The sequence below is a fragment of the Neofelis nebulosa genome, chromosome 12 (assembly GCF_028018385.1).
Source record: "Neofelis nebulosa isolate mNeoNeb1 chromosome 12, mNeoNeb1.pri, whole genome shotgun sequence".
Lineage (NCBI taxonomy): Eukaryota > Metazoa > Chordata > Mammalia > Carnivora > Felidae > Neofelis > Neofelis nebulosa.
In genome coordinates, this window is record NC_080793.1 from 93,312,425 (window position 1) to 93,328,077 (window position 15,653).

At 42.9% G+C, this 15,653-nt stretch overlaps 1 protein-coding gene across 3 annotated transcripts in view; it reads left to right on the forward strand.

Annotated features, from left to right (window-relative positions):
* Window positions 1-7,467, forward strand: part of LOC131492190 (F-box/WD repeat-containing protein 12-like) — a 49,004-nt gene extending 41,537 nt beyond the window's left edge. The window contains exons 10-12 of one of the 3 annotated variants that reach the window (XR_009251926.1): window positions 3,481-3,761; window positions 4,927-5,070; window positions 6,955-7,467. Coding sequence is in view for 1 of the 3 variants with exons in the window: in XM_058695901.1 (XP_058551884.1) it covers window positions 3,481-3,607 (127 nt within the window). In the remaining 2 variants the exon portion in view is untranslated. Of the gene's footprint in view, window positions 1-3,480; window positions 4,037-4,926 lie in introns of those variants that run through there. The other 2 variants (XR_009251925.1, XM_058695901.1) reach the window with 2 other exon arrangements.
* Window positions 7,468-15,653: the final 8,186 nt, after the last annotated feature.

Sequence of the window (15,653 nt, forward strand, 5' to 3'; positions counted from 1 at the left end):
CGACAAGAGTGCTGACAGCCATCATTTACTTGGTATGAGGTCTGGGGTAAATTCGACCTCCTGGGGCAAACATCTTACCTTCGTAAATGAAAAAACACTAAGCCCAAAACCAAATATTTTAAAAACTAGATTTCTATAACCTACTTCGTTTCTGAGTTTTCAGTTAGTTGTCATTCGAAGATAATTATTAAAGCAAACTCCTAATTAACACAGAAGAATCTTCATTTTTAGTAAACAACTCAACTTTCTGATAAGGTAAAGAATTAACTAGAGAGTCAACTTAAATCTTAACGACAACTGGCCTGTAAGTCGGTTTTAACCCTCTCTCTTAAATTTCTAAACAAACTGTACTGGACAGCCTGATGCTCTCTTTCTTATTGTTTTTTAAAGTTGATTTATTTATTTTGAAAAAGAGACTATGAATGAGTGGAGGAGGGGCAGTGAGAGAGAGAGAATCCCAAGCAGGCTCCGTGCTGTCAGCACAGAGCCTGATGCAGGACTCCATCCCATGAAATCATGAGATCATGACCTGAGGTGAAAGCAAGAGTTGGACACTCAACCGACTGAGCCACCCAGGCCCACTGCGCCCCCCGTCCCCCCCCTCCACCAGACGCTCTCATTCTGAGAAGGACTTGGCATCTTCACAGTTGCTTCTTCACTCAGGATTCCTCCTTAAATTCCTTTGAAGTTCGAGGCCACGTTCACATCTGTAGGTGCTGTGTTTTTGCTAGTTAATGCCCCAGTGCTGTTACCCCTTCAGGCCCCTGCCCTCAGCGTGGGGGTCTTGCGGCCTTGTGGTGCTGAGTCTGCGAGTGACCAGAGGCCTTTGCAACAAGCCTCTCAGGTGGGGGAGGTCCCGATTTATAGGCCGCAGACACTCAGACTGTCGGTGATGGCTTACTTCTGCAGCGGCAGGAAAGCCTCTGTCTTCTGAGGGACACACAGCACACAACTTGTCCTCATGGTCGCTGAAAAGAGGCTGGGTGGGGAGGCTGCCTGCCAGGGATTGTGCTCCCATGTCAGCCTCAAAATACACTTTTTGTCCTGTCTTTTCTGTACGCGTCTTTGAAGAATTCTCTACATCATTACTGAGTGGTTAGAACAGCCTCTCACTGAAATAACACTGTTCTCAACTTAGCAGGCAAGTGGCACTTTTAGAAATTTATTTTTTGCATGTCTTTTAAAACACATACCCATGCATTACACAACACATCCATTCACTGACATGACCCTGTTCCTTCATGCTGAGCACGTAGCACTCTTAGAATCTTCTTTTCCGTATGTGTTTTTACACACTGAATTACACGGATGTAGAATGGTGAATACATCCTTCACTGAAATGACACCATTCTCAATGTGACAAGTAAGTAGGACACTAAGAAATATCTTTTTAAAAATGTGCTTTAGGGGCACCTGGGCGGCTCCGTTGGTTGAGCATCCGACTTTGGCTCAGGCCACGATCTCGCAGTTTGTAGGTTTGAGCCCTGCACCAGGCTCTGTGCTGACAGCTCAGAGCCTCGAGGCTGCTTTAGATTCCGTGTCTCCCTCTCTCTCTCTGCCCCTTCTCCACTTGTGCTCTGTCTCTCTCTCTCAAAAATAAATAAATGTTGGGGCACCTGGGTGGCTCAGTGGTAAGTGTCCAATTTCGGCTCAGGTCATGATCTCACGGCTTGTGGGTTCGAGCCCCATGTTGGGCTCTGTGCTGACAGCTCGGATCCTGGAGCCTACTTTGGATTCTGTATCTCCCTCTCTCTCTGCCCCTCCTCCACTCATGCTCCATCTCTCTCTCTCTCCCCTTCAAAATAAATAAACATTAAAAAAAATTTAAAAATAAGTAAATATTAAAAAAATTAAAAAATAAATATAAATTAAAAAATAAAAATAAAAAATGTGCTTTAATCAGGACCCTGGAATGAATCATGATAATGAATTATGCCCCATTCCTAACTGAAAACAGATTCCTCAGGAAATCCTTAGTTGAGTGGTAATTTCTCTTGGGGAGCTTCATTTGACAACAAGAAATCCTGCCATCTTGTTTCATGCTGTACCCCATAAATTTTTTCCAGCATCTTTTGAATGCTGCAAGACATAACCAGTACTTTCTGAGAGCTTTTCAGTTTCCCAAAATGTTATCATCTGTGAATACCTACTGATTCTCTAAAGAAAACAGGGAAGACAAGTATGTTAACTATAAATTTACCAGCAACCTAGCTGCATACTCCCAGGTATCTACCCAAGAGAAATAAAACTTATGTCCACACAGAGATTTGTACATGAATGTTCTTAGCTTTATTCAACATACCCCCAAAGTGCAAATACTGTGAGTGCCCATCTGCTGGTAAATGGATAGATTCAGTCGGGAATCTGACTCCACAGTGACAGGGAACAGCTTTTTGACACGGACACTGTGGGTGAACCACAAAAACATTGTGCTACACGAAAGAAGCCAGATGTGTGAGACCTCGTTGTGTGATTCCATTTACATGACCCTTCTAGAAAAGATGAGTCTGTAGAAACAAGGCTGCCTGGGGCTGGGCGTGGGAGGGGATTCACTGCCGACGCGCCCCACGGATCCTCTGGAGTGATGGAAATCCAAACTGGATAGTGGTGATGGTTGCACAACTCTGCACACTTACTAAAAATCAATGGACGAAAAAAGACTAAGGAATTCTCTAAAGAGAATAAGAAAGGAAGCAGATGCGGGTTCAACTTTTCTTGCCAACAAACCGTGAGGACCACTGGCTGACTGACTATGCTGCCTGCTTCCTGCCCAGCCCCAGTGTAGACTATCCAATGCTGCAGTTTTCTGAGAGTCTGGAGATGCCACCTTGCATTCTTGATACTAATTTCTAAGTTAAGTAGAACTTCAGTTGCTACTTAAACTCAGTAAGTCAGTGTGGAATTTACTCCAAGCTAAAAGGTATTTCATAAAAGTCAGAGTGGCAGTGTTTTTAGAAGCAATCTATAGCCAGAAACAGCTTCTGCAGGAAACTCCAATCCCTTCCGTGGTTCGGTTGGTTTGGTTCTCTCACCGGCTCATTCTCTGTCATGCTCAGAGCAGCACTGTCTGGTCTTTCTAGGTGAAGAGAACACTGTAGAAAATGATGGCCCCATTAGCTCCTGCATTTGTCTTTCACTGAGACTGGTCAGGAATTGATGGGCTGATTCTCACTTCCAGGGAAATGACTCTACCCTGCCAAGATTGGATTAGATACCAGTTCTTCTCTATCAGGAGATGTTTCTAGACCAGCTGGAATCGTTGTGATTCAGGCAGCTACTGTCAGGAGGGCCCCAAGCTGTTATCCCCACTCCAGAATGTGATCATCTTGCTATCTGTTAGAGTGAACACAGGTCTCAACACAGACGGGGTGCGCTGGCTGGAGACAGGACGTTGCACTCCATTCTCTGTGTAAAGGCTTAGCTACTTAACCACATGTCTCTTCCTCAAATTAACGTGCAACCTGTCCCTTCCTTTCGCAGTGGATTCACCCATGTGGAAGGCGACAGTATGAGCATTGTAGGTGTGGAAGCCAGAAACATTGGGACGAGTATTCTGAGGTCATATTGCTTCAAAGTGCAGCGTGGCTCAGATGACTGCATCAATTGAAGATGATCTCACTTTGGTGAAGAGCTTGTCTGCATACAGACTAAATGATGACTTAACACCATTGAAACAGAAATGAGCAATTCTCAGATACCTGTTATGGACCAGGCACTGTGCTATGTGACTTTTTTTTAATCCTCACAAACCAGTTAAAGAGGTATGATGTCTCTGTTTTTCAGATGAGGAACAGGACCAGTAATGGGAGAGTAACCCATTATTGGCCTGTTGTCCAGCTGCCATGCCACCTGCCTAAGCTTGTTCAGATAGTAAGTGGTAGAGAGGAGTGGATGCCAGAAGGCCCAAGTACAAGGGCCTGGGCTTGTACCATGATTATTTTGTTGTTAGATATGTAATGAAGTAAGGACATGGTTTTTCCCCCCATTCTGTTATGTGCTTTAGGCACACGTTAATAAATGGTTGTGTGGCACCACACTGCCCAGCTCTAGGGATGCCATTCTGTGTCTTGTACAGATGGCATCCCTGGAGTTGGTCCACAGGGAGGCCCTGGCTGCTTTGGTGGGTGGGTCACCGGGGTTCTCAGCTACAGGCAGCAGGGACAGAAAGCTAGCTCACTAACACCAAGAAAGGAATTTACTGGAAGGAGATAGAGAAGTGTGCCGGGCCAGCGGGGGGGCTGGCGAAACAGATCTGGAACCGTAGGAAGCAGGGCCTGTTCCAGCAGTGTCTGGCCTACCGTCCCTGTTTTCCCCAACACTTCCACGCTGCTGCCACTGCATCTGTGGCACTGACACCGTCTGAAAACTTACCAGCTGCTTCTGGGGAAGGGTGACTTCAAGGCTGGGAACACCAGGATGTGAGTGTGATTTTCTGACTTTGCCGCAAGCCCTCACCGTCCAGGCCAGGATGGGAGAGTCTGACCCTTTAAGCTTCAATAGAGCAGCTCCCAGTCCGGACTCACACTGTGAAAAATTCTTCCAAACTAGGAAACGTTCCTGAGAAACAGACAATGAGGATGAAAAGCTCGCCACCGCGGCCTGCCGCTTCAGCTGTCCAGCACCGACACCCCCTTGCCCACTTGCCCACTACTTGCACGTCGTACCCGACACAGCACCTGTGTCCCACATAAGCCCAGACGCAGTTATTTACCCAAGAGGAGAAGATCTGTGTCCTCCCCCTTTTGAAATCTAAGGTTTGTTTTGGGGTGATTTTACATTTACAGAAAAGTTGCAAAAACAGGGCAGTGGATCCCCATATATCTTGCTCAGCCTCCCCTCGTGTGGATACCTTACATAAGGTGGGCATTTGGAAACCCAAAGTCTCTGTCAGCTTGAAGTCAGAACTCTCTGTTTGTCCCATCACAGTCCTACCAGGTGTTCAGCGGTCCTAGTGCATCCTGCTTACAGCCATGGGGGAAGGGAGAGGAGGCAAAAAATTCGCTGAAAAACACACACACATGACACAGCAAGAAAGGAAATAGCTGTGCAGAAGATAAAGGGAAGATGCAGGTAAGCTGAGATAGAGGAGTTTTTGCTGAAGACACGGGAAAGGGGTTGGAATGTTGGCAAAAGAGGGGAGGTCCGATAAGGGACTGGTGAGGGTACAAGCCACCCGAGAGGCATGGACATGTGATAGCTGGGGAAGCAGTGTGGTCAGTTCTTAGGGAAGGCAGCCCACCAGGGCCTCATATGTGCTGGCAGCAGCATTAAATGGTGTCACGTCTGGGTGTGGCGGCCCTGCCCAAGGACAGCTCTGTGGTGCGGGAGGCTTAGGGAGAGAGTTGCCCTAACTCGAGCACAGGAGACTCTTGCAGAAACCATGTGTTGAGTCTGGCAGATGGGCTCCTTAGGGAAAAGCAACATCTATGAGGTGTGATGCCACAGCCTGGGGGAAACACAGGAAGTGTGTCCTGCTCCCAGGTACTCTCAATCCAAGTTCTGAGGCTTCTTTCCCTTTGAGGGCTGATGCTGCCGGGGAGCATGAGGGCCTTAGCAGCACCTCTGATTCCTGCCAGCAGGTAGATCTCAACCTTCCTCAGAGCCTCTGTTACTGCAGGTGCAGCCCAAGATATTATGTATAAGTACAGAAAATACTGAAAAAAATTCCCTAGTTCTTGGCCACAGGTGACGTCTTAACAATTTCTAAAATATTAATTACTAACTATAATAATGCCTTTTTAAAAAGACAGTTACCACAAACACAATCACTCTTTAAATTCACTTTTATTTTTTAAAGTTTATTTTTATTTATCTTGAGAGAGAGAGGAAAGAGAGAATCGCAAGCCGGCTCCATGCTGTCAGTGCAGAGTCTGACACAAGGCTTGGACACACAAACTGTGAGATCATGACCTGAGCTGAAACCAAGAGTCAGGTGCTTGACTGATTGAGCCACCCAGGCGCCCCTAAAATTCACTTTTAAGTAATTGATGGGTTAAGTAGAAAGTACAAAATAACAAAATAAGAATGGAAGATAATTTTCTTAACTGGATAAAGGGGATACAAAAGAGCAAATATGCTTAATGATGAGTAGTCAGAAATGTTTCCACTGATGCTAGAAACAAGGTAAGTGTGACATTGGTCACCACCATAATTAAGTATTGCCCTACAGGGGGAGGAGTCAACATGGTGGAGAAGTAGGGGGACCCAAAGTTCCCTTGTCCCTCAAACATAGCAGTATTGAGGCCAGAAGACTTGGAATTCCAGGCTACAGAGTGACAAAAACATCTCCAGGGGCCCATGAGGATAGCTTGGCAGGCCATAGGTGCATGACTGTGAATTGGGAGAGAGAAAATGGACAGTGTAGGCATGGAGGGGAGGAATCCCCTTCGGTGGAGAGACAAAAGGAAGAGACTGTGTAGGATTGTATTTGGACAAAAGAAAAACGTCCAGACCATAGACTAGGGAACAGAAAAAAAACGGAGAAGGAACAAATTCCTAACACAATCCAGGGTTGCAGGGCTTTCTCTGGACTGGGGGCTGCTGCCCTACACACGTGCCCTGGGGGAAGGGGGAGGCAGAGCCCAGCCCTGGGCTCAGTAGCCAGCCCAGAGGTGCAGTCAGAGGAGTCCTGTCCCTTGAGTGCTGTGGGAAGAAGGTATATAGCCTCCAAGGACAAAAGACCCTGCAGGTGCCCACCAGCCAGAAGCCCTTTGTCATCTGGTTGGGTAGAGTGGCACGACCCCAGAACCGGGGCTTGTGGAGTGGGATCCCTTAAGACATCAGGGTTTGAGTCCCAGCCGAGTCCCTGGGAGGTGTGGGAGACTCTGGAGTGGGACAAACTGGCCTGCTTGTGCCCCTGCAGCACTGTGAGAACAACCTGAACAGAGTGGTCTGGGACACCCAGTCCGGGAAGGAGAGACTGGGGTTTTACCATTTTTCTCCCCATCCAACAAGGTGGGGCTTCAGGGAAGGGACAGCAGGCCCACAGTGGAGGTGGGACTCACCTCTACAAATTGTGCCCCTCCATGCCTGGTAACTGCGTATCTACAAGAGCAGGATTGATGCTGACAAATCAGACAGCCTCTCCTCCAGACCAGCACAGCCACCGACTCCAAGGCACTGTCATATATTGGTCCAGTGGTTTTGCATTTTCTGATATGATTATTGGTCAATTCTTATTATAGATTATATACATATATATATTATTATATGTATACACATATATCATTATATGTATGTGTGTGTGTGTGTACATATATATGTGTATATATGTATATGTATGTGTATACACACACACACACACACACACACACATTTCTTCCTCATTTCTTTCTTCCTCATTTCTTCCCTTCTCTTTTCTGGTTGTCCGTTTGTTTAAGCAGACACTTTTAATCTAGTCTTTTTACACCTATTCTGTATCTCCTTTATTTTCCTCTCTCTCTGGATTAAACCATGTAGTTTCTCTGATTCTCTCCCTGGTCAATTTTTTTTTTCTTTTCTTTTCCTCACCACCATCATTTCTCTCTTTCTATGGGATAAGGCTTCTTCCACCACCACCCCCCTTTTTAAAATTTTTCCAGGGTCACTTCAATGAACAAGTCAAACCACAACTGGTGGAAGATCCAAACCGCCACTATGAGTAAGAAGAGAAAGCAACCAGAGTCACAACAACAGAGAGCACGCAACACACTCCAAAAACACCTACTGAAGGGTCAGGCCCTGGACAGTGTATGACCCCTTTTTAATATAGTAGTGCTTGTAGGTGCAGGACACATAACAAGCTATTAAAACACATGAAGGATAGAAAACTAGCCCAAATGACAAAACGTAACTCTCACTAAAAATTCCAGTAAGAAATGGCAGCTAGAGAATTGCTCAAAACAGATAAAAACAATATAACTGATCAAGAATTTAGAATAATAGTCATAAGATTAATAGCTGGGCTTGAAAAAGCATAGAAGACAGCAGAGAATCTATTGCTGCAGAGATCAAGGAACTAAGGCATAGTCACGACAAATTAAGAAATGTTGTAAATGAGGTGCAAAATAAACAGTGCAATGACAGCAAGGATGGAGGAATCAGAGGGGAGAATAAGTGAAATAGAAGACGAAGTATGGAAAATGATGAAGCTGAGAAAAAGATAAGAAAATGCTAGACCATGAAGGGAGAATTAGAGAACTGATTCAGTGAAATGTAATAATACCCATATCATAGGAGTTCAGAAGAAGAAGGAGAGAGAGAAAGGGGCAGAAGGTTTACTTGAACAAATTATAGTTGGGAACTAACCTAATCTGGGTAAGGGAGCATAAATCCAAATCCAGGAGGCACAGAGAATTCTTCAGAATCAACAAAAATAGGTCTTCAACATGGCATAACATAGCTAAACTGGCAAAAACAAAGATAAAGAGAATTCTGGAAGCAGTTGGGGGAAAAACAGGCCTTAACCTATAAGGATAGACACATAAAGGTAGTAGCAGACCTGTCTACTGAAATTTGTTAAGCCAGAAGGGACTGCCAGGAAATATTCAATGTGCTGAATAGGAAAAATATACAGCCAAAAATCCTTTATCCAGCAAGGCCATCATTTAGAAGGAGAGATTAAGGCTTTCCCAGACAAGAGCTGAAGGAGTTCATGACCACTAAACCAGCCTTGCAAGAGATCCTAAAGGACACTCTGAGTGGAATGCTGTAAAGACTACAAAGGACCAGAGACATCACCACAAACATGAAACCCACAGATAACACAGTGACATTAAGTCCCTATCGTTCAGTAATAACTTTGAATGTGCATGGACTCAATGCTCCAATCAAAAAACATAGGGTATCAGAATGGATTAAAAAAAAAAAAAGATCCATCTATATGCTGTCTACAAGAGACTCATTTTAGACCTGAGGACACCTTCAGATTGAAGGGGATGAAACACCATCTATCATTCTACTAGAAGTCAAAAGAATGCTAGAGTAGGCATACTTATATCAGACAAACTAGGTTTTAAACTGAAGACTGTAACAAGAGATGAAGAAGGGCATTATATCATAGTTACAGGGTCTATCCATCAAGAAGAGCTAACAACTGTAAATGTTTATGCCCCCAACTTGAGAGCACCCAAATATATAAATCAATTAATCACAAACAAGTAATCTTATTGATAAGAATACAGTAATTGTAGGTGACTTTAATACTCCACTTTAATACTCCTCTAGGCAGGAAATCAATAAAGAAACAATGGCCTTGAATGGTACACTGGACCAGATGGACTTGATAGGTATATTCAGAACCTTTCATCCAAGAGCAGCCAAATACACATTCTTGAGTGCACATGGAACATTCTCCAAGATAGATCACATACTGGGTCACAAAAAATGAAAATGAAAACACGACGGTCCAAACCCTTTGGAATGCAGCAAAAGCAGTGCTAAGAGGTATATACGTTGCAATCCAGGCCTATCTCAAGAAATAAGAAAAATCCCAAATACAAACCTAGCCTCACACCTAAGGGAATTAGTAGCAGAGCAGCAAAGAAAGCCCAAAGCCAACTGGAGAAGGGAAATAAAGATTAGAGCAGAAATAATAATAATAAAAAAAAACAGTATAACAGAGCAATGAATCTAAGAGTTTTTTTTGAAAGAATAAACAAACTGGATAAACCCCTAGCTAGACTTCTCAAAAAGAAAAGAGAGAGAACCCAAATAGATAAAATCATGAATGAAAGAAGAGAGATCACAACTAATGCCACAGAAATGCAAACAATTATTGAATATGAAAAATTATATGCCAACAAACTGGACAACCTGGAAGAAATGGACAAATTCCTAGGTGCCCACACACTACCAAAACTCAAACGGGAAGAAATAGAAAATTTGAACTAAATCAGTTATCAAAAATCTCCCAACAAATAAGAGTCCTGGTCCAGATGACTTTCCAGGGGAATTCTACCAGACATTTACAGCAGAGTTAATACATTCTTCTCAAGCTGTTCCAAAAACTAGAACTGGAAGGAAAGTTTCTGGACTCATTCTATGAAACCAGCATTACCTTGATTCCCAAACCAGACAGAGATACCACTAAAAAGAAGAATTATCCCTGATGAATATGGGTGTGAAAATTCCCAAGAAGATACTAGCAAATCAAATTCAACAGCACATAAAAATTATTAACCGTGATCAAGTGAGATTCATTCCTGGGCTGCAGAGCTGGTTCAACATTTGCAAATCAATCAGTGTGATACATCACATTAATAGAAGAAAGGATAAGAACCATGTGATCCTGTCAACAGATGCAGAAAAAGCATTTGACAAAATACCGCATCCTTTTTAAGTAAAAACCCTCAAGAAAGTCAGGATAGAAGGAAGATACCTTAACATCATAAAAGCCACATATGAAAAGGCCACAGCCAATATCATCCTTAATGGGGAAAAACTGGGACCTCTCCCCCTGAGATCAGGAATATGACAGGGATGTCCACTCTCACTGCTGTTGTTTAACATAGTGTTGGAAGCCCTAGCCTCAACAATCAGTCAAAAAATGAAATAAAAGTCATCCAAATTGCCAAAGAAGTTAAACTTTCACTTTTCACAGATGACATGATACTCTACATGGAAAACCCGAAAGACTCCACCAACAAACTGCTAGAACTGATACATGAATTCAGCAAATTTGCAGGATGTAAGATCAATGTACAGAATTCAGTTGCATTTCTGTACACCAATAATGAAGTGACAGAGAAATCAAGAAATTGATCCCATTTAAAATTGCACCAAGAACCTTAAAATCCCTAGAAATAAACCTAAGTTGCAAAAGCTCTGTATGCTGAAAACTTTAGAAAACTTATGAAAGAAATTGAAGAAGATACACAGAAATGGAAAAACATTCCATGCTCATGGATTGGAAGAAAAAATATTGTTTAAATGTCAACACTACCCAAAGCAATCTACACATTCAATGCAATCCCAATCAAAATCGCACCAGCATTCTTCTCAGAGCTAGAACAAACAGTCCTAAAATTTGTATGGAGCCACAAAAGACCCGAATGGCCAAGGTAATGTTGAAAAAGAAAACCAAAGTTGGAGGCATCACAGTCTTTAGCCTCTACTACAGACTTTAGCCTTTGCTACAAAGCTGTAATCATCAAGACAGTATCATATTGGCACAAAAACAGTCACATAGATTAGTGGAATAGAATAGAGAACCCAGAATTGGACCCACAAATGTATGGCCAACTAATCTTTGACAAGGCAGGAGAAAGTATGCATTGGAAAAAAGAGAGTCTCTTTAGCAAATGGTGCTGGGAGAGCTGGACAACAACATGCAAAAGGATGAAACTAGACCACTTTCTTATACCATACACAAAAATAAACTCAAGATGTGAGTCAAAACTAAATGTGAGGCAGGAAACCATCAAAAACCCTAGAGGAGAAAACAGGCAACAACTTTTTTGGCCTCAGCCACAGCAACTTCTTACTTGACATATCTCTAAAGGAAAGGGAAATAAAAGCAAACATGAACTATTGGGACCTCATCAAGATAAAAGTCTTCTGCACAGCAAAGGAAACAACAAAACTAAAAGGCAACAAATGGAATAGGAAAAGATATTTGCAAATGACATATCAGATAAAGGGTTAGTATCCAAAATCTATAAAGAATTTACCAAACTCAATACCCAAAAAACAATCCAGTGAAGAGATGGGCAGGCAGGAGACATGAATAGTCACTTTTTCAAAGAAGACATCTAGATGTCCAACAGACACATGACAAGATGTTCAACATCACTTCTCATCAGGGAAATACAAATCAAAACCACCATGAGATACCACCTCATATCTGTCAGAATGGCTAAAATTAACAACTCAGGAATGAACAGATGCTCATGGGGATGTGGAGAAATGGGAACCCTCTTGCATTGTTGGTAGGAATGCAAACTGGTGCAGCCACTCTGGAAACAGTATGGAGGTTCTTCAAAAATTAACAATAGAATTATCCTATGACCCAGCAATAGCACTACTAGGAACTTATTCAAAGGATGCAGGAGTGCTGATTCATAGGGGCACATGTACTCCAATGTTTATAGCAGCACTATCAACAATAATCAAAGTATGGAAAGAGCCCAAGTGTCCATCAACTGAAGAATGGCTAAGAAGATGTGATTTATATGTACAATGGAATACTACTTGACAATGAGAAAGAATGCAGTCTTGCCATTAGCAACAACGTGGATGGAACTGGAGGGTATTATGGTAAGTGAAATAAGTCAGTCAGAGAGAGACAGATATCATATATTTTCACTCATATATGGAATTTGAGAAACTTAACAGAAGACCATGGGGGAAGGGAAGGGGGAAATAGTTTCAAACAGAGAGGGAGGTAAACCGTAAGAGACTCTTAAATACAGAGAACAAACTGAGGGTTGATGGAGGAGCAAGGGAGAGGGAAATGGATGATGGGCATTGAGGAGGGCACTTGTTGAGATGGGGCACTGGTTGTTGTATGTAAACAATGAATCATGGGAATCTACTTCTGAATCCGAGAGCATACACTGTATGTTAGGTAACTTGACGATAAATTGTATTAACAAAAAAAAAAAAAAGTATTGCCCTGGAGGTGCTGATTAATTGTAAAATTTTTAAAAATTAAATTCTAAAAATATTAGAAATGGATGTTTGTTGTAATTTCCAAACAGTACCTTCTCCCTTAGAAACCTAAGAAAAGCATTAGAACTAGCAAATCAGCATGATTTGAAAATAATATTTGAAATCAGTGTAACATATTGAGATCAGTGTAATAATAATTAGAAAATATGATAGGAAAATTATCCCATTTGCCACAACACTGGCAACTATGATACCTTGGAATAATCTAAAATGAAAAAAACTTTATGAAGAAAAAACACAGCTTTTCTAAAGGAATAAAGAATAGAGAGATATTCCATGTTCATGATAGAAGAATTACTACTTTTAAGAGGCCATATATTGAAAGCAATACTGATAAAATTGCTACCGTTTAAAAAATAGAATGTAAAAAGATGATTATCTGGTTTATATGCATCTGTACAAGTACAAGAGTAGTCAAGACAATCTTGCAGAAACAAAAAAGCAGAGGAAGGGGTAGACCTGCCCTGTGAATTATGAAGACAAAGTTAAATTTTATCATTGAGACCAGCAGCATCAGTGCATGAATAGACAATAGAGGATCAAGAAACAGACCTATGTATATTTTGAAATTTGGTATACAATAGGTGACATTTCAAATCAGAATGGAGAAATGATGCTTCAGTAAGTGATCTTGGAAGGACCGGCTATCCACATGGAATAAAGCAGATTCTTTCCTCATACTGTGCACAAAAATAAGTTTTTTATGTGTGAAGGATCTAAACTTTTTTTTAAGTTATAGGGAAAAAATTAGAAAAGAGTAGGCTTTTAAAGCAGGATTAAATAATACAAAAACAAAACTTATAGCAAAATAATTAGTCTATATAAAGATTTAAATCTTTTGTACAAGTGACACCATAACCAAAATTAAGACATGCTGTTGACAGCAACCCCTAAATTGAGCAAAGAGGAAACATAATTTGCAGAAGAAACCAAATCCTAAAGTACAGATAAAGTGCTCAAAATCATTAGTAATCACAACAAAATAAAACAGTAATGACCTATCACTTTGTACTATTAGGCTGGCCAATAAAAAGAAAGAAAGAAAGCTGGATGATGCCGAGTGTTTGCAGACGCATAGAGATATGCGACCCAATGATGGAAGCTGCCTCTGCCTGGCTCACATCTGAACGTCTTTGGCCAATCCAAGGTATGTGTTCCCAGTAGTGCGGGTTCCGGGTAACAGTGTCTCAGCTCCCCACCATGTCCCTGCCCATCCCCTGTTCTGATCATCAGAAGGCTGCATTCTCTACTATTCCCTGCATCTGGCAGGAGGGGCACACTTAGATGCTAATCTCCTTTGCTCTGAGGGTATAGCTTTTTGAAGTCCTAGTTCAGTGTGAGGCTGACTCCTGTGCACCTCCATTATGCACATCCAGCACCTAGGTGGCTGACAGAGAGCCAGCTCCAAATGCCCTGCAGTATATACCTCAGTCAGTTCCAAGTTTGGGGCAGCCTGGGGTAGACGGGGTGCCAATCGCAGGAGAGCAGGAACTGGTTGAAGGAACTGGAGAAGGTGTACAAGCTTTGTGCCCCAGCTTAGTCCACCATTTGCATCACTCCCATTGTGTACAGCTTTCATACACATCATGGGGCCTGCCTTCCCCGAGCCTCCCTCGACTGAGAACAAAGGCATCGTTACTCTTTGCAAGTGTGATTGGAGTCTCCGAGTTGATTATGACCTGTTCTAATCTGAACACCTGTGCCAGAGCACTAGCAAAATGAGCAAGAGTTCTTCTGCTGGATTCCCTTTACTCTAAGCAGCACTTTGGGCTCTGTGGGTTGCTTGTTTGGTGGGGTGATCCAGACCTTCACCCCCAGGGTGATGTTGTGGTGGTTTTCCTTGCTCATTGAAAGTCATTGCTGGGTATGACAGTTAAGAGATACCCAGTTATTTACATGGACACACCCCACTCTACTTGATTCTCTACTAGCAGTCTAGTCCCTGATGCTTGTCAGTTACAATCCCAACCATCAGAGCCAATCCTTTCTTTACCTTTGGGCCACTGGCCAAGAACAGAGAATAGCCAGGTGGTAGTCATAGCTTCCACTTAAGAGGAATGTTTGCTGTGACCCTGAAAGAAGTGTCTCCACTCATATCTCCAGGAGCTAGGACCTGTAATCCCAGAGAGCCAAAGGTTGCATGAATGGGAAACAAAAAAATATGTAGGGTTGCTGTCTGTCATAAGAGAGGGGGCCACCCCTACACTTGTTGGTTCTCAGACTCATGTATTCTAGCGATAGTGGCACTATTGGTCATCAGTCATTATTGATTCAGAATGTATGCCACATCCTGGATTGGAAGATGGTATCCAAGCCACACTAAGTATTGACTCTTGGCCAGCACCTTAGGGGAACCATCAATAGGGCATCCCACCATCATATCAGACCAGTTGATTCTGGATGATGGGTAGGGGACAAGATCAATGCATTCCATAGTCATGAGCTCATGGTTACACCTCCTTTGGTGTAAAATGGGCCCTTTGTTCTGAGGCAGGACTGTGGGATATCACAGGTAAGGCATTCTGCAGGTGTCTGGGTGATGTGCTGGTAGAACCATGGGCAGGGGTCATAAGGACAAAATCCTGCCTTGTGATTAATGGTGCCAAGTTGATAGCATCAGTCTGCTGTCTACTAGATGGGCCTTTGGCAATGGTGGCAACTATGTCAGTCTTGATACAGGAAGCCCTTGCCATTGGGCCTGTGCTTAGCTCTTACCCCTGACACTGTTCACGGGCCTTTGCACAAGGACTGGGTTGTCAAGAATAGTCTGTCTGGGGCGCCTGGGTGGCGCAGTCGGTTAAGCGTCTGACTTCAGCCAGGTCACGATCTCGTGGTCCGTGAGTTCGAGCCCCGCGTCAGGCTCTGGGCTGATGGCTCAGAGCCTGGAGCCTGTTTCCGATTCTGTGTCTCCCTCTCTCTCTGCCCCTCCCCCGTTCATGCTCTGTCTCTCTCTGTCCCAAAAATAAATTTAAAAAAAACGTTGAAAAAAAAAAAAAAAAAAGAAT